The 25,205-nt window shown below is 42.3% G+C and overlaps 1 protein-coding gene and 1 non-coding gene across 2 annotated transcripts in view; one reads left to right on the forward strand and one right to left on the reverse strand.

The window, feature by feature from the left end:
* The window catches only part of VAT1L (vesicle amine transport 1 like), a 125,701-nt gene that overhangs the window by 89,717 nt on the left and 10,779 nt on the right, over nucleotides 1–25,205 (reverse strand). Inside the window, exons 2-3 of the mRNA XM_010967441.3 lie at nucleotides 10,975–11,104; nucleotides 6,358–6,573 (exon numbers count right to left, since the gene is read on the reverse strand). Of these exons, the coding sequence (XP_010965743.2) occupies nucleotides 6,358–6,573; nucleotides 10,975–11,104 (346 nt within the window). The remainder of the gene's footprint in view (nucleotides 1–6,357; nucleotides 6,574–10,974; nucleotides 11,105–25,205) is intronic.
* On the forward strand, nucleotides 7,249–7,411 carry LOC123612685 (small nucleolar RNA SNORA15). Its single transcript, XR_006719974.2, has one exon. It is a non-coding gene; the product is annotated as a small nucleolar RNA SNORA15 (small nucleolar RNA).

Genomic DNA, 25,205 nt, shown 5'->3' on the forward strand with positions numbered 1-25,205 from the left:
GCAACCCCATATGCTGGGCACTGGGCTCCGTGTTAAGAATACAGGGATGTCAAGATCGCACCATCCCTGCCTTCACAGACGTGGCAGCCTGGGGCTTATTTCCAGCTTGATAGTTAACGTCAAGGGACGCTCCAGCACTAAATCTGCCTGACTCTTTGAAAGGTTGGTCATGTCAATGGAAGATGCTCCCCTCCTCCTGAAGATACCTCAGCTCTCCTGGGCAACCCTGGGTTGTCCTCAGCTCCTGGGGAAGGAAGTCCACCAGCCAACCCTTGAAGTGGAATCCATTCCAGCTCATTCTAAGCAGAAGAAAATCTTCTCTCAGCACAGCCTCCCAGTTCTTAAAATCATGGGTGCTATGTTCAAAGAGATCCAAGTTGACAGGCCAGCTCTTCTTCTTCATAGCTGTGTGTCTTGAAGCAAGTTACTTTCCCTCTCTGTCTCACAGAGAGGGAAAGTAACACATGTCTCAGCTTCCTCTGTTAAAATAGAGATGTAATAGTATCTACCTCACAGATAGTATATGGAAATTACTGGACTCAATCTCCAGTATTCCCTCATGAACTGATACATATATATATATAGTCAACTAATATTGAATGGATGAATCCTGTCTCAGAGGCCAGATTTAACCTTTATAATATTTATAATACAGATAGTTTCTTTGGATCAATCATGATTTACTGTAAAGGAGTTAAAAGCAACTAGAGTAAAGATCAAGTGAGGCTTTTGCAGACATGACCTAGCTTGGAAGAAATGTTTTTTGATACATCTTTTCTTAACCTACGGCCTACTGCTAACTTGTGAGGAGCCCAGGCACTGGCTGCCAGCATCACTGGCTTCTGGAAGCAGGGAGGTGGGACTTTGCTCCATGACCCGTCTCTGCAGCATCTTTGACATTTAGGAGGGTGAGGACCTGATTCTCAGGGTCAGCAGTTACAGAATGAGGGTGTGAATCATTCCAGTGGGTCCCCAGGCCACAGTCCATCCTGCTGATGCCAAGCTGCAGTTAATCCTCATCCCTTTGATTATTCATGAAGGATATGACAGGGGCACTTTGTTCTCTTTAAATTTTCAGAGGTTCTGCTTCCTATTGTTGTAAGCCCCTGGGGGCCAGGCGGTCTTGCCACAGTGAAGACCCGCTTATCCAGGGCACAGGGTGGGGCAGGCAGAAGACTGGAGGGGAGGGGCAGACGTTCCTGAGGCCACTGCAGTGGGGCAGTGCCAAGAGCACTGGATTGAGAGTTCCTGGTCCCAGATTTGGAGTTCAGATTTGATCCTTCTGACTAATTTATTTTGCAGCTTTGGAAACAACAAAGAAACTCTGAGTCTGGGAAATTATAATAGCTGCATTTCACTGGGTGTTGATCATGTGCAAGCACTGCTCAAGTTCACAAGTGCCACCTGAGGCTGGCCCTAGTATCACTGTACAAAGGGAGTCTTAGAGAGGTTGGGAAGGCAGAGCTGGGATTGCCCAGGGAGTCTGGCTCTAGGGCTCACCATCTGAACCCTCTACTGCCACGTACTACCCAGTGGGGAGGGTGGTTCTGAGGGCTAGATGAACTAAGTGTTCAGAGTCCAGTACACAGCCAGTGTGATAGTGTGCAGTACAAGTTGGTGTCTGTTTTCTTCCCGTTCTGAGATCTCACACATGGTCCTGCTGGTTGGGGTGCTGAAGGATATGGACTGAGCATAGCTGGACTGTGGGATGATGGAGTTGGGGACAGGTGAGGCAGACACATGGTCTCGAAAAGGGGGCCTCGTTCAATTAATAATGCATGCCGGATGCAGACAGAAAAATCTGGGAACAATATTCAGAATGAGGGATGGGGTGAGCTAGAGTGCCAAAGATTGCTTACTAGATGGAAATTTACAAGATCACTAGGCATGGTGTTTTGTTTTTTTTTTTTCCCTGAGATTAACGAAATGACAGGGTCCTCCTTAGCTCAGGAAATAACTTTCCTAGAACATAGGAAAATGGCTGGCGATGGCTTTTCGATGCTCAGACGTTTACTGAGCTTGTTATGTGGCAGGAACGCATCACAGGATTTCAAACTTGTGGCATGTTGAAGAAGAGTTAACCACGATTTGGGGATTGCTGGGTAGATGTTGGTGCCTTTCGTGATCAACAGTGGTTTTGTTTTCAACAAAATATTCTATAGTGATTTTGCAGATGGTCATGTCTTTTCTGCTGAAATGGAATGACTATCCAGTATGTCCAAACCCTCCACCACACTGGGGATTCCTACTCCCCCTGTGCTCTCACAGTCTCATGTTAGAATGATGTACGGCTGATCGGTCTTTCAGGGAGGACCCCCAGCACATGAGCCCTCATATACAGGTGGGGAGCTCATAATGCCTCGCCTATATTTTCTGGCCCGCCCTTCTGTGCTTTCTCCTTTGAAGTGATTTGAATGACACTGGGCAATTCCCCATCCAGAATCAACAGAATTTCTACGAATTTAACTGTCTGAAAGCTAAGTTCTGCTTTCCTTTCCAAGATCTGTGGCCCGTCTCAGGCTGCTCTTCAGTCTTTTCCGATGAGATGATGAAAAAGGTAAAAGGACTTTAAAAACCAGAAAGCATCAAATGGCAGAGGTAGAAGAAAATAAGCAGACAGTAACAGTTGAGTTACTGTCCTGAAGTTGAGCATATCCTCAACTGAGATGCTCAAAGTCATGGCAGCTTGTGTATGGGATTGGCAGCAAAATTCTCTCTTGAAGTTCCTAACATGAACCCCACTTGGTGGCTTATTTTGTTACTTTTCCTTTGAGGTATTGTAAGCCCATTTTCAACCAGGTTCTAAAGATTTGATTAGGGGCGTTATCTTCTTAGACCATCTGGTTTTGGAGGAAATCAACACCTTCAAAGATGCGACAGAACAGTGTAGATACTTGGGCCACTCTAATGACAAAGTGACTTGCTCTGGATCGAATTATTTTCCTACACTGTATTAAAGTGTCCTTCCAAATTACAGTGTAGGCTGGCATGTCTCACTTTCTGTCAGCAAACTCCCCATCACAGCCTTTGATAAAAATCAGACAGAAGTCTTAGTGCTGTTAGAACTGCACATTTTATATCAACTCACTTTAGGAAACTTTATCCTAATTAGGTTAAACCTTCTCTGTCATCTCAGTATCATCAAATTAGGAAACATGTCCCCAGGCCCAGTCTTCTGGCTCTTTGAAATATCTATAGTTAGCACTGGGTAGAAGTTGAACAAGTATTTGTTAACTGAATGAATAAATGAAAGAAGGAAGGATTTGGGTCCTCTCAATATTCTGGGTTGTCAAGTGGAAACAGAACAGGATTAGAATCAGCCAGATTAGGGTAGGAGTCCTAGTTCCACTACTTGCTGCTTGGGTTTTCTTCAAGTCTCTGTGGTCTCTCCACAGTGACAAGGGAGGCAGCCCAGAGAAAGAGGCTGTATTCATTCCCTGTTGTGCTGTGATAAATTACCACCAAGTCAGTGGCTAAAAACAAACAAACCAAACCAATAACAACTGATTAGATTACAGGGCTGGAGATCAGAAGGCCGAAATGGGTTTCACTAGGCCAAAATCTGGGTTTTAGCAGGACTGCATTCCTTCTGGAAGCTCTAGGGGAGAATCCATTTCCTTGTCTCTTTCAGCATCTAGAGACTTCCCATATCCCTCAGCTCAGGGTCTCTTCCTCCATTGTCAAAGCCAGCAGTGTCTCATCTTTAAATCCCCTTCTACCTCTTCCGTCTTTCAGGACCCTTGTGAGTACACTGAACCCACCCAGATAAGCCTGGAGGGTCCCTCCATCTCAAGGTCCTTTCCTGAATCACATCTGCCCCAATTCCATTTGCCGTGTAAGAGAATAGGACATGGATGTTTGGGCGGGGGTGGGGGGCACTGTCCTGCCTGTGGCAGCAGCCATGCAGTCAGTGGCTGCACTGACCAGCTCTGTCCAACAGGGATGGGAAGCACCTCCGTTCCTCTCCAGGGTGTCACAGATAATGCATAAAAACAATACTCCCCGGGGAGCTCCCTCCATGAGCGCAGTGGTGAGTTGTCTTCTTGGGAAGAATCTAGTTCTTTGTCCTCCCTGGGGGTGACTTGCTGGTCTTCCCACTGTGGGGTGGTGAGATGGTCTGTGCTCTCCTTAGAACTTCTTGGTTTTTGTAAGACAGTGTCAACTCCACTCCAGCTTGGTTGAGTGTTCACACACATGGATATGCACTTGGCCACAATTCTTTCCTCTAACAGTAACCTTGAACTCAGTGCTGGACATCACTACCTATCAAATCTTGGTTGGGAAAAACGCTATTGAAGGGGACCCACTCCCCTGAGAGCTGGGCAGTCTAACCGCACCTTAAACTGTTCATGGATAAGCCAGACCACATCCTTTGGCCCCAGAATATTTGCTGTCACTAAATTTTGGTTTTCTTTGGTGCTACTAGACTACATGAGGAGCATACCGTAAGAAAAAGCATCACAGAAGTAGTTACATTTATTATAACCATTTTGTTGATGGATTTTCATTGCATGTCAGTATACATTTCTTATGTGAAACCACAGAGAAATATTCCTCTGGTCTGAAAACCCAGTACTAGTCATGGTTTCCCTAGTAACTGGTTTATTTCCATCAAATGAACACAAGCTCACGTGGCTGATTGTTTTTCTCTCTTTGCACAACTCACTCTTAGGAAGCAAGATTCTTGAGTGAAGCTTTAGGACATCACAGCCTGCATTATATGCACCAACATCTTTAACTACCCTTATTGTCCCTTTTCCCCAGTTCCTTTGTCTGTTTCACATTTTAGTTACTATTGTCGTATTGTCTGTAAGCCCAGAATAAGGCGTGGTAAGAACTTTTGCTATTTCCCAAGACTTTTTTCCTTCTTGTGAGACACAGGTCCCTGATACATTTCTCTTTGTTCCAAGAACAAACTCAAATGAAAAAAAAAAAATCAAAACATGAAATGAAATGTCGTCAGTGCCAATGTTTAAACACAGACTCTCGGCAGAACTGAGTTAAGTACCGCTGTAAAGTCTGGCGCTTATGTTGATAATATGAAACAAGTCTCTAATGCTTTGTATGCGAAGCACACCAAGCTCATAAATGCCAGCATTCTTAATGGCCTGCTTGCTGTCAGTAGATTCACTGGCACTGAAATCCGTTTCTTTTCTAAGGGGTGTTTAGCTTTTATTATATCTTTACTCATGGTCAAAGGACATTGGCAAATTTGCTAAAGTGATTGAAGATACTCCTCTTAAGGCATCACTTAAGTTTCGTGTTTTTGCCTTCACATTTGTCTATTGGAGTTTGTCTTCTTGGAAAGGAAAACCAGAAATGTGCTTTATGCTACATAGGGAGGTGATCACTGTAGAAAGCCAAGACGGGAAAAAAAAAAAAAACAAAAAACTCAGTGTGAGCAGACCCTCCAGGGAAAACATCTTCAAGAAATACCCAACCTCAGAGCTCACCTCTGAGTTCATCAAACCACAGAATCACCAACGCCAAGAACCTCTCACGCCCTACTAGCTGGTGTATCTGGACCTTCTCTTTTTACTCTCTATCCCCGTAGAGTCTGAGACGTAGTATATATTCAATATATAACTGTTGAATTAATAAGTAATATCTCTCACTCTCAAAGATTAGAGTTCTACTCCAGCCCCAGTGGACCATGATGGGGATGGAGTGCTTGCCATGGGACAGGTGTGCAATTTGTATGAGTGACTGGTGCCGAGACTCATCCAAGTCACCGAAGAAATCTCTGCTGTCCCTGAACTCTAGAGCAGCAATTTTAATTTCTATTATTTCCCCCTTGTCAAAGAAACACCTTACAGATGACACTCGCATATGCAACCGCTCTCATGAGTGTACTTCGGTTAAAGTGTAGTTCCCACTGTGCTAGTACAATCTCCATCTACCTCTGTCCCACTCAAGAAAAATATATCAGAACACGAATAAGGGTGTCATTACTATGGGAACTATCATGAATTCGTGACAACTTATTGAAAAATAAATCATCCACCATTTTGGTATTTTGGGTAATAGGAGTACACGCCTTATGAGACATCTCAATGATTGACATAACAGTTCATTGTGACACCAAGACTGAGAATGCTTCTCTACAGAAACCATCTCTGAGACACACACAGTCCTAACATGCCATCTTGGAGACCTTTCCAAACTCCAGAGACTCCATCACCGTACCCCCAACGCAATCATCTGTATGAACTCTGCCATCTGTGTGAGCTTCACCAGAACCGTAGAGATCAACACTCATGGACATAGTTCATACAGGAATCTCACCATCACCTGGGTGTCATTCCACTTTCCCCCATGCTGACCTTGGGGAGGAGGACTTCCAAGCAGCCCACTTACCACACCACCGCCAGCCGAATGTACGAGCACAGACATCCCTTCTCGGAGGTTGGCGACTTCAAAGAGCATCATGTAGGCCGTGACGAAGTTCATGGGGAATGCAGCAGCCTCGGAGAAGCTCATGTCATCTGGGATCTTGTAGACAAATTCCACTGGTGTGCAGACCACCTCGGCCCAGGCATTGTAGTTGACAAATGCCATGACACGGTCCCCAATCTGGACATAGGGAAGCACGTGGTTACTGGAGTTTTCTTAATCTTCTTTGAGACATTTCTCAAATACTCTTAAGGATCTGATAAAAATAATAGATTCCTTCCCAGGGGATAAAAATTCCCACAAAATCCTCAAATATGCACACCATCCCCTGCCTCCCAATTTCAAGGCATCTGTGGATGCTGTGAAGCCCATCAGTGCAAACTTCCCAGCAGCCATGGAAGCCAGGTTCTCTCCTCCTCTTCTTGAGCATAAATACACAACATGCATCACTTCACACACTGTGGAATGTTATTGTCGGAAGGTCATATTACTGATTCAACCTTTCATTGAATGTCCCTGTTTTGGAACTTGGAAGGTCAAAGGGACAGGGCTAGGAGTAAAATCTACCTCCTTTGTTTTGTACCTCCTCATATAAATTCCCTGCCACACTAGTTCACTGTGGTATTTGCCTCAAAGGTTAACACTGGATTACCAATTGCATTGGTTGTGAAACGTGGTTCACCAGAGAAGCCATGTAAATCTAAGTGCAGGGGACTGAACAAGAGCAGCGAGGCTTAGAGTGAAATAGGAGAATGCCACCAGGCATGAGGAACAGCAGCTAACATTTACTGCACACATATTATATGGAGGCATTGTCCTAAGGGCGTCACATATTTTACCTCCTGATTAGATGAGGCATGGCTGAATACCGTGTTCTTTTTATCAGTGGTTTACGTAGCCAGACACCATGCAAAAAAAAAAAAAAAAAAAAAGAAAAAGAGCAGTCTTCCCTTTAAAGTGGTTATAATCATATGCTAAGTTTTTTCATAGCATATCATTATTCAAAGGAAATACAAACTAAACTAATGTTAATAGCTTACATGAGCTGCCAAGTGCTAGTTAAATTGAACCACTCTGCTATTTGATGTTAGCTGCTTGTACTGTGACTTTCAAGAGCAATATTCAAATTGCTGTGATCACAGTGAATTCTCAATACATTAATGGCTTTCATCTATGTATGTGTTGGTTTATGTATACTTTTATAATTGATTCTACTGTTTTATTTTCTTTCTAGTTTAGCATTTCTCTTTTACCCACACTCAACAAATAGCAGCCAAAGCCTCCTATGAGATGGGTTCCATAAGAGCCCCATGTTACAGATAAATGATCATAGATTTTACAGACATTTAAACTGAGGTGAAGAGAGAGCAAAGCATATGCCCAGAGTCATATAGCCAGAGAGTAGCTGGGCCAGGATGTGAATCTAGGGAGGCTGAGTCCAGGTACAAATGATTCATTCATTACACACGAGATAAGTTCTACAGAGAAGACATGGAGTTATATAAGAGTGTACGACAGGGGAACCTACCAAGCCTGGGAATATTAGTCTAATTCTTTAGGTCTCAGTTTCCTCAGCTTTTACATGAGTATAGTATTAGGAAAAGGTCTTTATGAAGATGAAGTGACATAACATGCATGCAGTGCACTTGGCATGGTGCATGTAAAACGAGGAAAGAACAATCATTGCTAACTCTTAAAAAGAACAGATTGGCTCCTGACCTCATGGAATTCACAGTTGAATGATCAAAAGCTAAAGATAGACCCACTGTATTTTATGAAGCAGAGAAATAGCTATTTAATGAAGAAACTGACGTACAGGAGAGACTGTCTCATTGGCAGTGAGTGTCCCAGTCCCTGGAAGGGTTGAAAACTAAATGATGATGTCAAGAATAGCATCTCAAATGCCATGGCTCAGACCTGAAGATCACTAAGGTCTAACGTGGGCATCTTCTTTTGCACAGAATCATGCAAACCCAAAGATACGTAACACCACAGAGTAGCTGACGGCCTCCAGGGTCAAGAAAGTGTGTGAAAAAGAGTATTTCAACCACCTTGACAGTGATGGTCATGCCACCCCAGACCAGCCTGGCAGCCCAGACCACCTTGACAGTGGTGGTCATGCCATCTCATCAGGGCTGGCTGCTCCAGGCCTTTCATTTCATTATCAAAATGGCAGAAAGAGGATCAGCTGTCAAAGGAGCCCTAGTCTTAGAGTCCAGAGGTGGGAAACTTTTTTAATATTTAGTTCACCTCATAATTTGATTCCGTTAAGCAAAAGAAATTAGTCCTGGGCGACTAAGCCCAAATTATTCCTTTACTGCTGTGCCTCTGGCAACAACTGTTCAAGCCTCCCTTGCAATCGATCAAACCCAGGGAGTTATTCAGTGCGCTGCCGCGTGGAATTCCATCTCCAACATGATTGAAAATCTTCAGTCAGAATTATAGAGTGCGTATTAGTATTGGTTTCCTCCTAAATCACACCCTGACTGGAAGCCTGTAGGTGGCTTCTTTTGTTTGTGCAACTGAAAGTCATTGGAGGGGAATGGGGGGTGGTGAAAATGTTTAACAATAAGCAAGCTGGGGCCACTTAGCAGAAGAAAGATCGTATACAGAGGAAAATATATATAATCAAGCACAGTGATTCCTCCCTCTCAACCAAGGCCAACAACATCCCTATCTACTGTTATATCCTAAAATAATGGGTTATTTATCCAATGCTTAGGGTTAATAGAGCAAACAGTACAGTCTTTTCCTTTGGGGCCTCGTGGAGGAGCGAAGAGCAGATCATCTTTTTTATACGCAGCACTTTCAGAGAGAGAGATGCTGCTGCCTCTGGTTATATTGCTTACCTGGGGACAGAAAATGTGAAGTCGTAGGGAAGGAAAGAAAAGGCGCATTTATTTCTCCCTCCACGTTTTTCTGCTGTGTTATCTGGAAACCACCATCAAAAAGACAGATGAGTGGGATGAGATTTCCAGACGTTCAGCATCATGAATTTGGCGCATATTGATATTTTCAAAGTATATTGAGGCTCCAGTGCACTGAGACTAAGCAGTAGGTTCCAAATCAATCCCAAGGGTGTTTTGGCACTGTCTTTTATAGGATTTTTCTTCCTGTATTTAGTGTCGCAACATCTGCAGGTGAGGAGCAGGGGTAAAGATCACTGGATTGTAGGAAGAGCGAAAAGTGTCTGGTGACTTGAATCTGGGTTCGACTACTGCTTCCTGCCTTCTGACCTCACGGAAAATTACTGACCCCTTCTGAACTTCATCTCTAAGGGGATAATAACAATCTTTACCTCGCAGGGCTCTGGCAAGGCTGAGAAACTCACTTGCCTGTGCTTCTGGGTATGGTAGATTTTTGAGTGTGAGTACCCTTCATTTCTCCCCAGGAAAGCACTTGAGTCGAGGGAGAGCTCTCGTGCCTGATTACCACTGGTTTTTCTCACTGCAAACTACCACAATCTTGTGTGACCGATTTGCCCACAGTTTTTCAGTTTTTCAGTTTTTACATACAAATCTTACTTGATTTGCATGATAATGGTAGGAAGGGTCATATATCTTTTCAGCGATTAAAATACATTTTTATTATGGGGATTTTTTTTTTTTTTTTGGAGGTGAGGCAAGGAATAATGACTTTACTTGGAAAGCCAGCAAACCAAGAAAATGGTAGTAGACTAGTGTCCCGAAGAACCATTTTGCCTGAGTGGGAATTCAGGCTTCCGTTATACTGAAAGGGGAGGGAGTCAAGTCAAACATTTCCTGGTTCCGGTCAGCATCTTGGAGAGGATGTGTTAGTTTTTTCCTTCCAGCAGTCATTTACAGGTGGGCCTGGTCAGGATGTTTCCTGTGAGCTAATCAAAGGTATTTTAGCTTAATGCTCACTACCTGGAAAGCAGACAGGATTCCCAGAGATGGCTGTTATGGGGAATTTTTCAATATGTACAAAAGTAGTCAGAATAATATAATCACTGCTTTTATCCATTGCCCTACTCCCCAAGCCACCAACCCACAGCCAATTCTGTCTCCTTGTCAAGTACCTCTACCTTTGGCTTTAGAAGTGTTGTCCAAAAATGCCACCTTCCCAATGTATGAAGTAATGATTTATAAAAAATCACTTATATGCATCAGTTAAGTAGATATTTAAGGGAACCAAGTTGTAAAATATATAGGCTATTTCTCCCCAACTTTTGCATTTTATAATTGAATTTTGAGCCTAACGTGATGGGAAAGTAGGCGCTGTGGGTAGGGGGAGGAGGGATGCACACTTAGTTAATCCAAGGCCAGATTAATAGCTGTATTAATTTTAATCTTATTAATAACAGTATAATATGAATAAAGGGAATGACGAGGTTTCCCCCGACCACTTCACCAGACTGTTGCCAGGAGCGACCAAGATGGTACATGAGAAAGGCATGAGACATTTGTCCTATCATTTATAAATGCTGTTAATAAAATCAAGTAGTAAGACAATCATAATAATACATGCATAGATTATTGCACACTTTTTTTGCATAACCTTCTGTTACGTCAGTGGGTGCCAGACAAATACTGCTCTTTCAACCAGAAGTCAAAACGTTACCTCGAATCCTTTCACGCCGTCCCCCAGGGCTTCAACAATCCCGGAACACTCAAATCCTGGCACCAGGGGAGCCTTAGGAGGGTTGTCAATATTCCCTTGTCGCACCATCAAGTCAATGAAGTTTAAACCACTGTGAACAGCAAATGTGGAAAGAGAGAAATTCAAAATGAGATCCGAAAGAAGGCGCCGACCGGCCTGACTTTCCTTTTTTTTTTTTTTTTCCAGTCCCATCCCCTCCTTTCCCTCTCTTCATTTCTCTCTCCCTTCTTTTTTATTTTCTGACAAAATGTGCCTAATAGTCACATCACTTAGATAGATGTCACCAATATAACAAAACAATGATCGCACTAGACAAGTAATGTTTTCCTGGCTGTTGAAATAGCAGTGGCAGAGTTCATACTCTGATTTGAAAGAAAGCCCCTCTGTCCCCTCTGAGAGCCTACTTACTCTTAGTTTAAAAATATGTATCGACTAGCCTGGTCATTAACCGTTCTAGCACTTAGTCGAGGGTGAAAAAACATACTAGGAAGCGGTTATAAGAAGACACATGGAAAGCAGCCAGACACAGTGGCTGTCAGCCAATCTATGAGAAAGACAGAGAAAAAAGACCTGACTTAAAAGGTCTCAAAACAGCTGTCACACCTCAGTTATCACATCAGCCTACACCAGCGCTGTGCCCTAAACAGCACCCATAATGCTGACTGTGAGCCAGAAAGAGACTACAGTAGGTCCAGCTGCAGGAGGGTGATGCAGAAAAAGAGAGGTCAAAGGAATGGACCAGTGGGTAGGGAAAGACTGGTGGATTGGTTTTAAAAGTCTTAGTTATCTATGAATGAGCGAAGTTATTAGGTATTTCCTATATATATATTACTTTTGAAGTAAGAAAGTTATCATTAAAATATATCAAAGTCATTGCCTTGGAAAACTATATACTTGATGCTAGTGATGCTACCAATATGCTGAACTGTTGTTTTTTTTTAAAAGCTACAATTGGGAATTGCATTTAACACCCATTTACTAATCAACTGAGAAAAATATATCCCACTGAACGTGTATTTTTTTCCCACTAGATGTGGTTCTAATATACTTCCTGTTTTCGGAGCTGCTATCTAAGAAAGACTTGAGTTACAGAAACCAAAGTCCTCAGTCTGGCCCAAGGTTCATTAATATCTGGCCATAGTTTCTTTTCCAAGCAAGAGGCTTCAACTGTTTCTTAAGCACAGCTGGCCCATTTCTTCCGTGGCCTGTTTGGAGGCAAGGAAGCATCTAACTCTACCTCCATCCCTTGTTCTCATCAGTCTTATTCATAAAGAATGGATAACAGCAAGGAGGATGACTTCCTTGAAAGGTGGGTTAAGAGTCACCCCCTTCTCAACATTTTTCTGGCCACAAAATGAGGCAAGATTCACGTATCACCCCACTGAAGTGTCTCTAACATATGCCCTTCTGAAGGCAGCTGTGTGCCTCATATTTCTTTGCTTCCAGATTACCTGGCATGCATCATGCCCATAGCGACACAAGAGGTACTCAAGTAACATTCACTGAAAGAAGGAATATCCGTGAATATTCAAAAATACGTGTTACCAGTTTGAGTTCTAATTCCTTTTAAAAAGCAGCCAAGGGATGCTCAGAGTAATGGACACATCTCTGAAATGTATGTGTAGACTTCCCAAAGTCCTACTTTAATGGTTAATGGTTCTTAGGGTAATTTATTAACCAAAATGTTGTCCAATGACATGGCCAGTTTCTTAAGAGCTTCGGGAGGTCTGGGCACAAATCCCAGTTCCACTTTGCCCTGTGTAACTTTGGATCAGTTATTCAACCTCTCTAAGCTTCAGTTTCCTTATCTGTGAAATGGAGATTCTTCTGGTACCCATCTCATAGAGTTGTCAGGAAAATCAATGAGAGTTTAGCACTTAAGCCCAATGCCAGGTACACAGTAAGTATTCAGTAATAACATCTGCCTTTTCTGCAAGAAATCAGGAAGATGAGATACATTTTAGGAATATTCCCACTGAACAAGTGTTAAAAATCATTTCAGAGCTGAAATGGGAGAACTTCAGCTATCTGTGAGCTTCACTTCTGTGAAATAGCCCATTTTCCGACATAACCAGATAAATGAAGCATCACTGTATAACAATAAAAGGAATTTCTACGTCTCAGATCAAACACTCTGTCTCATTTCATGCATATTTTAGCTCACCATGTTAGCTTCTGTATGGAAACTTATGATTTCCCAAGACCCTGATGGAGAAATGCAGAAGGAATTACTTGACAGTTCTGTAAATGTGCCAGCCCTCTGGAGAAGCCTTCATCCTAGATGCTTGTTACTGTGCTCAGTAGGGCTGCCTTCAGTCTCCATTCCAGCATGAATTGGGCCCGGTGATTGTAAACGGAGAGCCAGCTACTCTATTCCAGTGAGAAGAGCTAAGGCTGACTGGTAAAAGCCTGTAGAATCCCATTTTCTCAATGAGACATGCCATGATTCCGTCAGGACCATGGACAATACCACCCTTCTTTGGAAGGGAAATGTGAAGAAAGTATATCCCAGGGGATGGGGGACAGTTCAGTGTTGTTTATCTCAACACAGCAAGGAGTTGAACCTTTATGTGCTATACCAGATCTGTTTCATGGTGCCTGCCCACACACCTTCTCCTGCTAGGGATACAGGTAGCATTGACTGAGGGTTCAATTTGTGGCAGGAACTGTGCTAAACCCTTTATTTTTTGTTACTTAAGACTCAATAATACTCCTACGAGGCATGCACTATCATGCCCATTTTTTAGGTTAGGAAACTTAGATTCAACAAGATGAAGTTACTTGCATAAGGTCACATCTTTAGAAACAGTCAATGTCAGGATTCAAATGCAAGCAAAGTCTAGAACCCGAGCCCTCCCAGATGACACTCTAATACTGCTTTACAGGAACTTCACCCACCCACATCCCTGGGGCCATGTTTATAACTTATCTCTTGGACAGCTGATTGCACCAGTGGTGGGCCCAGTGCTGAAGGAGTGGCCATTCATAGTCTAAGCAAGAATTCATTCAGTATAAAATATATGAGCTGGTCTAAGAACTGAATGTTCTCTCAAAAACTATAAATTGGGAAACATGTATCAAGAGAACAACTCAGTATCAGAAAGGATGTCGAAAGGTAGAACTGAGCTAGATCACAGAGCCCACCCAACAGCCTGCACAGGGTGAGGTGTACAGACCTCAGTGCTGAATTTCTGAGGAGGGGACGGTCCAGTCTCTACAGGTGGTGAGGCCCAGCCCCACGTGCCCCTGCCCACTGATATCCAAGAGTTCCTTTGTTTCTTCACATGCATCTTTATAATAGAGCTCTTTGTTTGGGTTACATGTGTGGGCTCTGTCTCATGGAACCAAAATAAAAATTAAAACAAATACCATAATCAATATCCCTAAATCACCCACTGGACAGACGCTACTGACCTCATTTTTTTTCTTCAAACAAAACCAGTAGAATGTTGTTTAGAGATAATAAGTTCTTTGCCCCAGGCCACAAAGACAGTGAATGGTGAGCCCATGGCCTTCAACTTGGATGTGTCACACACTTTTATTTTTCGACTGCCACAGGAAAATACAGGGGCATCTCAAGCCATGCATTGTCATAATTATAGTTTCCAGTATTCACTACGATAATTTGATTTTCACCTGGAAATTTGTGGGAGGTGGCAATGACTGTGCCTGATGGCTCAGGCCCACATCAGGGGTAATCTCAGACATCTCTCTTACCTAATTTTTATATGGCTCTTAACCTTTGAGAACATTGCAAAAATAATAATAATAATGCTGCAAAATCCTTGACGTAATGGTCTGCTAAGTAACCCTATATTTCTCAAAGTCTGGTATAATTATAACAAATAAGGCTGGTTTTTATTTTCTCCTATACTAAATTATTAATCAAAGCCTAGCCTTAAAGGCTTACTACTGAGAGTTAGCATCCTGAAGGAATGAAGGCAGAAGTTTGAGAAAGAGACCTGAAAAACTCACAACACAGAATGAGGGAGGTGACAGAAGATACAGGGAAATTTGAAGACAGTCTCTTTAAAAAATCTCTTTCATTTGCATAGCATAGTGCAGTTTTTAACGTGCTTTTATACAAATCTCATTGAACCTTATAACAACCCCAGAAAGGCAAGGGGTGCAGCTATTATTATTATTCCCATTAAATAGACGTGAACACTGGGACTCAGATAAGAAAACTGACTTGTCAAAGACAACACAATTATTAACATGGCAGAGCTGAGTCTTGAATCAGGGTCTTCAAACTCCTTGATTGTTGCATAGCCTATGACACCATGAAAGCTGAGTAAACGTAAATACAAAGTTACTAAGATCAATAATTTCAAGATTCAGAGGTAAGAAGACTGGTGGATACATCTGTAGGAACGGATTCCAGTTCCTGCACTGCTATCAGTGAGCTGTGGGACTTGGACTGGGTCTTTGAAACTCACTCCTCCCATCAGCCTCTGCTCCAGATCTCATGCTTTGTTAGTTTTGATGGTCCGTTATCCTGTGGGCAGTGCTTAAAATATTATCAAAATCAAAGCTGAGGTAGAGAGGAAGAGATATGCTTGGTGGTCTTTGTCAAAGACACTGACTTGGGATGATCAGATTCTATCTCGAAGATGAAGGAAGGCAAGCTAGCCTTGGCTTCTATACTTTATTTTCTATTACCTATAAAGTGATGGATGTCAACCCTGTGAAGTCTCATGAGAGGTGTTTAGCTGTCTTCATTTTATGTTCTAATAGACTCAACAATGTTGCCCCCTTGATGATGATGCTACAGGTTAGGTATTAAGGTATGGAGCATTTTAATCTCCATTTTGTGAAAGAGGAAGGTTAAACCTAGAGAAGATAAAGTACCTTGTCCAAGGTCGCATTTTAGGTACCAGAACTGGAGTACAAGCCCTTTTCATGTGACTTTAAAGCCTGAGTTTTTGATCATTAGGCTGTCATTCTATGATCTATAAATCATGGTAGGCTGCTGTGTACTCTTTTCCCCAAAGCTCTGGTTTTGGATCTTTTAATTTCCCTTGGATATGCCAATAATATCAAAGAAGTCAAATTACTTCTAAAAGGACACTACTAAGTGGATGACAGAAGAATCAGCCCAGCTATAGTTTATTAATTTTCCAATGTGAGATAAAATTGGCCCAGAGAAGGAGTTTAGCAAAGAGACAAGTGGATATGGAGAAAGTCCCCTTTTATTTTCCAGGTGGAAGGAGGGCAAGGGTTGCTCATGGGAAAGGATTTTCACTCTCTTGTCATCTTTTTCCTCCCTCTGGTCATCAGTATCCTCGGCATTGACTACAGGAATCCAAACACTCAGACTATTACACAAAGAATACTATGATGAAAACCCTCCTTTTCCAGAAGACTCCTTGATTCATGCAGTTCAGTAGAACCCCGTCATCTGTTTTGGTCTCACACTCAGTAGGAATCCCAATTGTTGCCTCATCATTGGTTCAATTAAGAGATACGTGGCTAAAGAAATAACCTTCAGAAACCTACTGTTTTATTTACTGAAGGGATATTGTTGAGCATATTATTTGTTACAATACACATTCACTAATTTATAAGAACAGGAAAAAATTTTAAATTGAAGTATAGTTGATTTATAATGTGTTAGTTTCAGGTATACAGCAAAGTGATTCAGAAATATATATATACACACATACATATATATATTCTTTTCCATTATAGGTTATTACAAGACATTGAATATAGTTTCCCGTCCTATACAGTAGGTCCTTGTTTTTTATCTCTTTTATATATAGTAGTATGTATCTGTTAATCCCAAACTTCTAATTTATCCCTCCTGCCCTCTTTCCCCCTTTGGTAACCATAAGTTGTTTTCTATAAAACAGGAAAAAGTTTCTCAAATCTCAGCACAAATATTGGTTGTATGGATCTTACAGATCCCATACAGTATGCAATATAGAAACTGATTATATTTCTTTCTTTGCATTGGCTATTAGGAAGCTCTGAGCCAAATTTGTACCACCCTCCCCCCAGACTGCAGGGCTTTATAGCATTCATTCTCTATGTATCCTAACACTCAACATCATCTTAACCTTCTCAATGCTTTGGAGTTTCCCTTTAAAAAAATCTTAAACTCTGTTTAAACTTAAACTTATTGTGCATCAGAATTTCCAGGAGTACCTGTTAAAACACAGATTGCTGGGCCTCATCCCTGAGTTCCTGACTAAGTAGGTTTGTGGGGGAGGTCCAAGAATTTGCATTTCTGACAAGTTTCCAGGCACTGCTGCTGCTGATCTGGGGAGCACACTTAGAGAATCACTGCTGCATCATTTCTTTTTAAGTGAGTTCAAGTTGTTTTCAGAATGAGACCAGGTAAAAATTAATAGGTGATGATTAAATAGATAAGAAAATGAAAAGCTCCCTCATTGTCTTCCAGGGCAGTTGAATTTTTTGATCCTAGTCCAGAGCATTATATTTACTCTTGTTAAATGTGGTCTTATTAGATTAGGTTCATCATTCCAATTTGTCTGGCTCTTCCTTGGATCCTAATTCTTTTAACCCCAAAATTGGCTCTTCCTCTTGGATTTCTGTCCTCTGAAAATTCAGTTACCACGCCATTGACTTTTATGTCCAAATTGCTGATAATACTGGACAGGCTGTCATATTCCTGGTTACTAAGATCACAAAAGATGTCATGGAGGGAATTCAAGACATAGGACTAGTGAATATGTTTTCCATTTCTTTATATCATGAGCTCTTATGATTCTCTGAAATATCTCCAAGATACTTTGAATTTGTGTGTAATAAGTACTCAAGACTATGAGCCTCACTCTTTGTGGGCAACAGTAGTCAGTGCCTTCCCCTGATAGCAGTAATTGCTGACCACAGCATGCAGACTGACTGAGCCTCCAGTCCAGTCATTTTGTGGATGCATGTCAGGATCATCGTGATGTTTTACATATACATATATATTTTTTCTAAATATGCACATCCTGGCCCCAGCTTTGTGAGTCTTTTTCACCCTGACACATATTCTCATGTGCCATTAGCCCTGAGGAAAACTGCTCTAGTAGCCCCAAATCATCTGTTCCCACCAAGAAGACTGTCCAAGAAGAGATGGACCCTTTCTGAGACGGGTTCTCATGTAGGGCTTTGTGATGGTTGGAGGGGCCCCCAAGAAGCTAGCAGATGTCTGGACACCTCCATTCTCATTTCTCAGGTGATGGGGCATGGGGAGAAAAGGAATTATTTGTGGCTAGTAATTGTAACAGATAACATTTATGGTGTGCATACTAGGCATCAAGTATGGTGTTGTGTTTTTTAAGTGTGATCTTTAATTTTTACAACAACCAAACCAATGCTAAGAGATAAATGGCATTACCCGCATTTTACAGAGAACAAAATCGAGACACATGGAGGTTTACAAAGTCAAGGGGTGAAGGCAAATGATGTCTACAGAGGCTACTGTACTTTGCTTTCCTTTTGAGAGACCATCGCTTAATTTTCCCAGTTACAAAGTGGGGACTTCCCGACTCATCTGTCACATTATATACCAAGCAGGCACCTAGTATTGGATATCCAAAGTTAACAGGGGGCTCAGCTTCTCATGGGGAAACAGAATCATAAAAGCTGATCACAGTATGGTGTAATGAGTGGTTTTACAGAAGTGTAGGCAGAGGGCTCACACAGTCACCAGGAGATGTGCTAACAGACCAGATAACCATGAAGTCAAAACATTGACCCCCTGCCCCCCGAAAGGTTTTCCCAAAGAATTGTTCTAGGGGGTCTTTGCAATATTTTTAAATCGTGAGCTTTCACTTTCTGACTCCTCCTCAAGTGGGATGCTGCTTCTCCTTGAAACTTAGTTTTTTCATCTCAAAAGTGGGTCAGTAATACCCTCACCCTCTCAGGTATTGTTGTGGATTGCATGTGACAGTACACATAAAATAGAGTGTCTCGCACACCAGAAGTACTCAGTAGGTGTGAGCTACTGTCATCATCACTGCCATCATCACCACCATCATCATCACACAAAGAAGGTGTCCCATGTCAGGCTCCCTGGGAAGCAGCCCCAGAGTCTGAGATTTGCGTGCCAGAGGGTTGATAAGGGAGTATTCCAGGGAATAGCGCCCGTGTGGGTGTGAGAGAAGCTGGACCGGGTAGAGGGAGAAGTTGAACACTGATGTGATAGTAAGACGACTCAATTTATCCATGAAACATTCAAGAGCTAGGACAGCCCCTTGAGTCACTGTGAATCAAAGCAAGGGGACTGAATCTTTTTAGCCTTGCATCAACTGGTCATTGGATGAGAGCTGCCTCCAGGGAGGGCTTCCAGTCTGGGGCAAGGATGCTCCCTTCAGCTGAGGGAAATCCCTCAGGAGGGATGCAGCTATGAGCCCTCAGCAGCCATCCCTCCTGGTTGCTGGGGGAATGAGCGCCTGGGGGTTGGGGTGGACCCCAGTGTCCACTACATGAGGGGTGTTGTAATCTTCCTTTTTAGGTTTTTTTTTTTCCCCTCTTGGGTACAGAGCAGTTGTCACTGATGGTATTTACAGAGGTGTCGTTTGCATGGTAGTCCCTGAGGAGGAAAGGTCTAGGGGTTCTTATAACCAATGCTGAGAAGGCAGAAAAGAGAATGAGGTCTTTAAATTCGGACCTGAAAGATTGAGAGGAAAGGGAAATGGAAGATTTGAAGAGATCAAAGCATCAAGGACCAGATGAACTGTCAAAACACAGGCAAGAGTTGATCTTAAATGCTCTCAATACAAAAAAGAAACGGTAACTATGTGATGGGATGGAGGTGGCAGCTAATACTTTGGTGGTAATCATTTTGCAATTTATAAATGTATCAAATCAACACTTTGTACACTTTAAGCTGACACAGTGTGTTGGCTCTATCAGTCATGCTGGAGAAAAGAACAGAAGAGTCTCTTACAGGATTTTATAGACAGGTTTCAGCTGTGAGAAATATACATGCAGGGATGGTAAATTGCATGGGGAAATCCACAAAAAAGAGTAGCTCAGGGCCTTCTATGTCTGAGGGGAGTCAGAGATCACCGGATGCTGGAGGAAACTGGACGTCAGGGGGAACATTGTCACATTTCAGATGGGAAGTCTGGAATCCCCTGCCTGGGTGAGCATCAGGACTCAGGATCCGCGGCAGCCTCTGCTGGCTCTAGTAAGAGCGAAAGGCTCCTAACGTGAGGCTTCGAGCAGAAGCAGCGCCCAAAGCTGTGCCCTTTTGCCTTCATTCTGCTCTTGCTGCTGCTGTGTTTATTAAACCATTTAACTCCATATCCAAGTGGGGCCAAAGAAGCGCATGTTTGAGTCTTTCCCTCATTTTCCCAGAACTGAAGTTCTTGTTTTTTGTTTCTTCATCACAGCTGTTAGCTTGAAAATGTCTAGGACAATAGGCATTGATCTCAGAAAGTCTTGCTCCCAATTCTTTTTTTTTTCCTTTTTTTTTTTCTTCTTGGCTTTAAGTACTTGGTTTGTTACCTCAAGACTATGAAAATAGACTAATACAGATCTGCTATGGAAGGAGAAAGCACTCTTCGTCTAAAACAAGGATACCTTTTATGCGCAACTCAAGTGGCATCTCCCCTTTGAGAACAGCCAGAATGGTCCTGGATGAACCTCAGGAGACAGAAGCCACCTGTGCTCTGTCAGAGGTTGGAAAGACTGTGTCATGACAGATGAAGAGAAGAAACTAGTAGTTACCAGTGGGGAGAGGATGGGGGGAGAGGCAGGAAGGGGTGGGAAGTTGAGAGGTACAAACTACTATGTATAAAATAATTAAGCTGCAAGGATGGATTGTACAGAACAGGGAATATAGCCAACAGTTTATAATACCTATACATGGAGTATAACTTTTTAAAATTGTGAGTCACTGTGTTGTACACCTGAAACTTACATAATATTGTACATTGACTATACTTCAATTTAAAACAAAAAGAATGCAAATACGGCAAAAAAAAATTATAGGAAAGAGGAAATAAACCCTGAATGAATTATTTTGCTTCTGCTAAGATCTTCATCAGCCAGCATGCACGCTACTCTTCAAGTCCTTCAGCCAAGAATAAATAACTAAAAACTGATGTTAGAACTGATTAAATAATTTGAAATGATATGTAAGCAAAAGAGACAGGAGAGAAATTTTCAACTCAAAACTTTTCAGCTCCACCATATTTTCTAACAGACTGTCATGTCTGATGCTAAAACATAGCATGGGATAGTGTTGAGACTGAATTCTTTAAAAAAATTGTTTCTTAATTTAAAAAGACTTTATTGAAGTATAGTTGATTTACAATGTTCATTTCAGGTGTACAGCAAAGTGATTCAGTTATACATATATATTCTTTTTCAGATTCTTTTCCACTATAGGTTATTACAAGCTATTGAATAGAATTCCTTGTGTTTTACAGTAGGTCCTTGTCGTTTATCTTTTTTGTATATAGTAGTGCTTATATGTTAATCCCAAACTCCCAGTTTATCCCTCCCCACCACCCATATCCCCTTTGATAACCATAGTTTGTTTTCTGTGTCTGTGACTATTTTTAAGTTGTAAATAAGTTCTTTTGTATCCTTGTTTTAAAAGATTCCACATGTAAGCACTATCATATGATATTTGTCTTTCTCTGTCTGACTTACTTCACTTAATGTGATCATCTTTATGTCCATCCATGTTGCTTCAGGAGCCTGTAGTCTAAAGGAAACTTCCTGGTTTAAAATATGACTTCCCCACTTAAAACAAACCAACCCCCCAAAAAAACCCAAAAAAGCTTTCTGGTTACAAGTACACTGTTTTCCTTCTGTTCCCAGAGAAAATAAAATATAAATAAGATTTAAACAAATAAAAAGAGTGCGTACAGGATGCTCTGATTCCCTTCTTCCCGTTAGTGGCTGCGGCTCCTGACCCCCGTCCCCTCCATGTCTGGCTCCGCGTGATCCTGCTCACCTTATCTAATCATTCTTTTCAGACGTGAAACATCAAGTTCTCAGACACGTCTGATGTTTTTCGTTATCTACCACTTTACTTTCTAAGTAAATAATGCTGTTGTTGCCCGTCCAGATCGTTTATCCATCACCTGTGGACAGAGGATGAGGGCAACACAGCCTGAGCTATCCTTGTCCAAGTGTGTTGTGCCTCTGAGAAAAGAAATATACTCAGATCCTGTGTCCAAATAAGGATTCAGAACACACCTCAGTAGTAGTTCAAATGGAACAAAATGGCCAAGGAGATATACTGAGAATCTACATCTCAGGAGCCATTTTCAACAGAAACAGAAAGCACGATACGAATGGGTCCAAACCAAGCTGCACTTGATGCCAGGACTAACCCCTTGATTTCTGGACCTGGGGTTATTTATTTATTCTCAGCTACTCCTGGGGACACAGCAGGTATTTATTCCTAAGAAGGTTCCGGAAAAGGTTAAAATCTCCGTGTTAGATGTTCACGGAGTCATTGACTTCCAACAGGTGCCCGGCACTAATTGGTTATGTAGAACATTCAATCTCATTTAATTTAAATTCAACAGACCCTCCATGGTTTGGAGCTCGGGGCACTAAGGTTACAACAGTGACAGTGACATCTCTGCTTCCCAAGAGTTCAGAGAGCAACAAAATAAATGGCTTCACAATAGGACAAGTCCCCAACAGGAGGTGGGACCAGGGTCACAGCTAGCACAGGGAGGGCAGCTGTTAACTGACTTTGCAAGTCATGGAAGCTTCCACAGGAAAGTGCCACTTAGGAAAGGCTGTGCCCTCTGCTCCCCTTCTCTCTACCTCTCCAGCCTCATTGTTATCCGACAGGGCCAAGTGGTTCCTACTTGACTTCTCACTGGAGCCCCCGTCAGGCAGGGTTCCATAAACAGTCCATTTCAGCTATAACATGACAGTTACCTCCTAAGTCATTGCTGTTGATAAAAACAATGTTTAGTAAAACAGTTGTTTCAGTAGGGAATGTGGGATGAAGACCAGACCAGCATTGTCCAGTAGAACATTCTGCAGGGATGGAAATGGCCTATATCTGTGCTGTCCAATGAGACAGCCACCATGTGTGGTTACTGGACCCTTGAAACATGGCTAGGATGGTTAAGGAACTGAACTTTTAATTTTAGTTCATTACTATTGAAATTTAGTTAGCCTAAGAAGGAAGCAGTAGCAGAATCACTACCTTTCTGTCTTCCCCATAGACTGTGAACAACTCCAAGGCGGAGAGTTTGTCTGAAAATCCATCTTTTAGTGTTCATTAGCACAGGGCATATTCTAGCCTCACCAACAATTCCTCCACTGAAGCTGTAAGTAGGAAGATACCTACGGGTGATTCAAGCTCCTTCCTTCCGTCTTCCTGCTCAGGGGAATTACTGGTTTGCAGCCTTGTGTAGTAAGGGGGGAAATGAGAAGATCAAAGACCTGCTTGATTGATGTGCTTTGGGAAGAGCAAATATTTATTCTGGAAGATAAAAGAATTGGTGTGGAAAGGTGAGCAAAGAGAGATGCAAAAGACAGGAGATCGCAAGGGCCGGGTTTGAGTCTGGGAGAGTTTGAAGAGCGCAGGGAGAGTGTCTGGAGGGAGCAGGAGGCACTGAGGGCATGTAAATGGAAAGAGGGATTTTTTTGAGAAGTTTTTCTCCATAGCACAGGTGTATCCAGCTTTGGTGTTTTCTAAAGGACTCAAGAGAATTTGACAGTGCTTCTCAATTATGTTGGAAATCGGGCTTCTCTTCAGGAGCAAAAGGGCCCAGCTAAATCCAGGATAGGAAAGGGGCAAAAAAAAAAAAAAAAAAAAAAAAAAAGAATAGGAAAAGGAAAGAAAAATGTTAAAAGAGCAAAATGAAAAAATCTCCCACAAGTGCTGCTGGATGAGGGCAGAAATGTGGACTCCCAAGTAGGTGGGAGGGCGCAAATTGCCTTTGCTATTTACTTCCTACGAAGTAGCAGTCCCAGAGGCATGGACTGTCTCCTCTGTGGTCAGACAGAAAGGTTCCACAGGATCTGAAAGCAGGTAGATAAACCTGAAAGGACTGTTTAGGGAGGGTAGGTGTGGTTTTAGCTGCATTATGCATCCCCAGTTTGGGCTGCAAAACACTGAGTCAGAGTTTATTACAAGGTCCCCAGTCGGAACAGTTTTAGTGAGTTTAGCTGGAGGATTAAAAGAATCCAATTATGGAATCATTGAGACCAATCATAGGAACGGTGGGTTTAATAGCTCCCCATTAGCTGATTGAACTAGGTGTTGCATAGATAAATAAAATGCAGTTCTTTCTGATCTTAGGCCAGAATTTTTTTTTCTTAAAGAAAGTCTGTAACTTGAGAGATAGTCTATTTAAAGAAGCAAGTGTGTCTGAATAGGGAGGAAGGGGAGGGGCTCTGTAGAGTGCAGTTTGAAAGCCTCATCAGAGTTTACTATAGAATTTAGATTCTGAGCCAGTGAGGCTGCCTCACTCTGTATCTATTTGCAGGAAGGGCAGATAAGCCTTCTAGGGAAAAGAGGAATAGTCACCCTAGGAAAAGGGAGTCGGAGGACACAAGCCTGGATGAAGAAGCCTGTGGCACTAGAAGACAGATTGCCTCTGAATGTGGTCGGTGCTGCTCCTCAGATTGCCCTTCAACTTCAGGGGCTTGTGTCTAGGATGGAACTGGAAAGAGTGGATGCAACATGCATGGAGTTAAGGCCTTGGAGAGAGGTAAACTGTGACTCAAATCCCAGTTCTCTTTGTCGTATTAGTTGTGTAATTTTAGTTCCCTTACCTCCTTGATCTCATTCCTTCATCTGGAAAATGTTTGGTATCATAGGAATTTCTGTAGAACACTTAGCACGGTGCCCGTGGAACACAAAAAGCACTCAATAAAGGTCATTATGGTAATACTGATGATAAATAATGAATGACCAAAGGGTCATTATTATTAGCTCCAAACAACAGGAACATTAATACATAAGGTGGCGGCATATGCTATTTCTAACCTGTCTTGAGTGGAAAGGGGACTACGGCCTAAGCAGAGGGCCAGGCTCCTCCAATTGAGATGCAGAGAAAGATGAGGAAACACGCTGCATGGATTCAGTGTATGTTAGGACCAGGACAGGGCAACAGAAGAGGGCCAGAATCAATGGGGGAACCAGAGCTGTGTTTCTGAGGACCCAGACAACACCCCCTAAGAAACCCTTGCAGCTATCTGGGAGGTGTTGAAGGTGGGGGTCCTGATACATATGACAGAGGAGA

Source organism: Camelus bactrianus, chromosome 9, assembly GCF_048773025.1.
Source record: "Camelus bactrianus isolate YW-2024 breed Bactrian camel chromosome 9, ASM4877302v1, whole genome shotgun sequence".
Lineage (NCBI taxonomy): Eukaryota > Metazoa > Chordata > Mammalia > Artiodactyla > Camelidae > Camelus > Camelus bactrianus.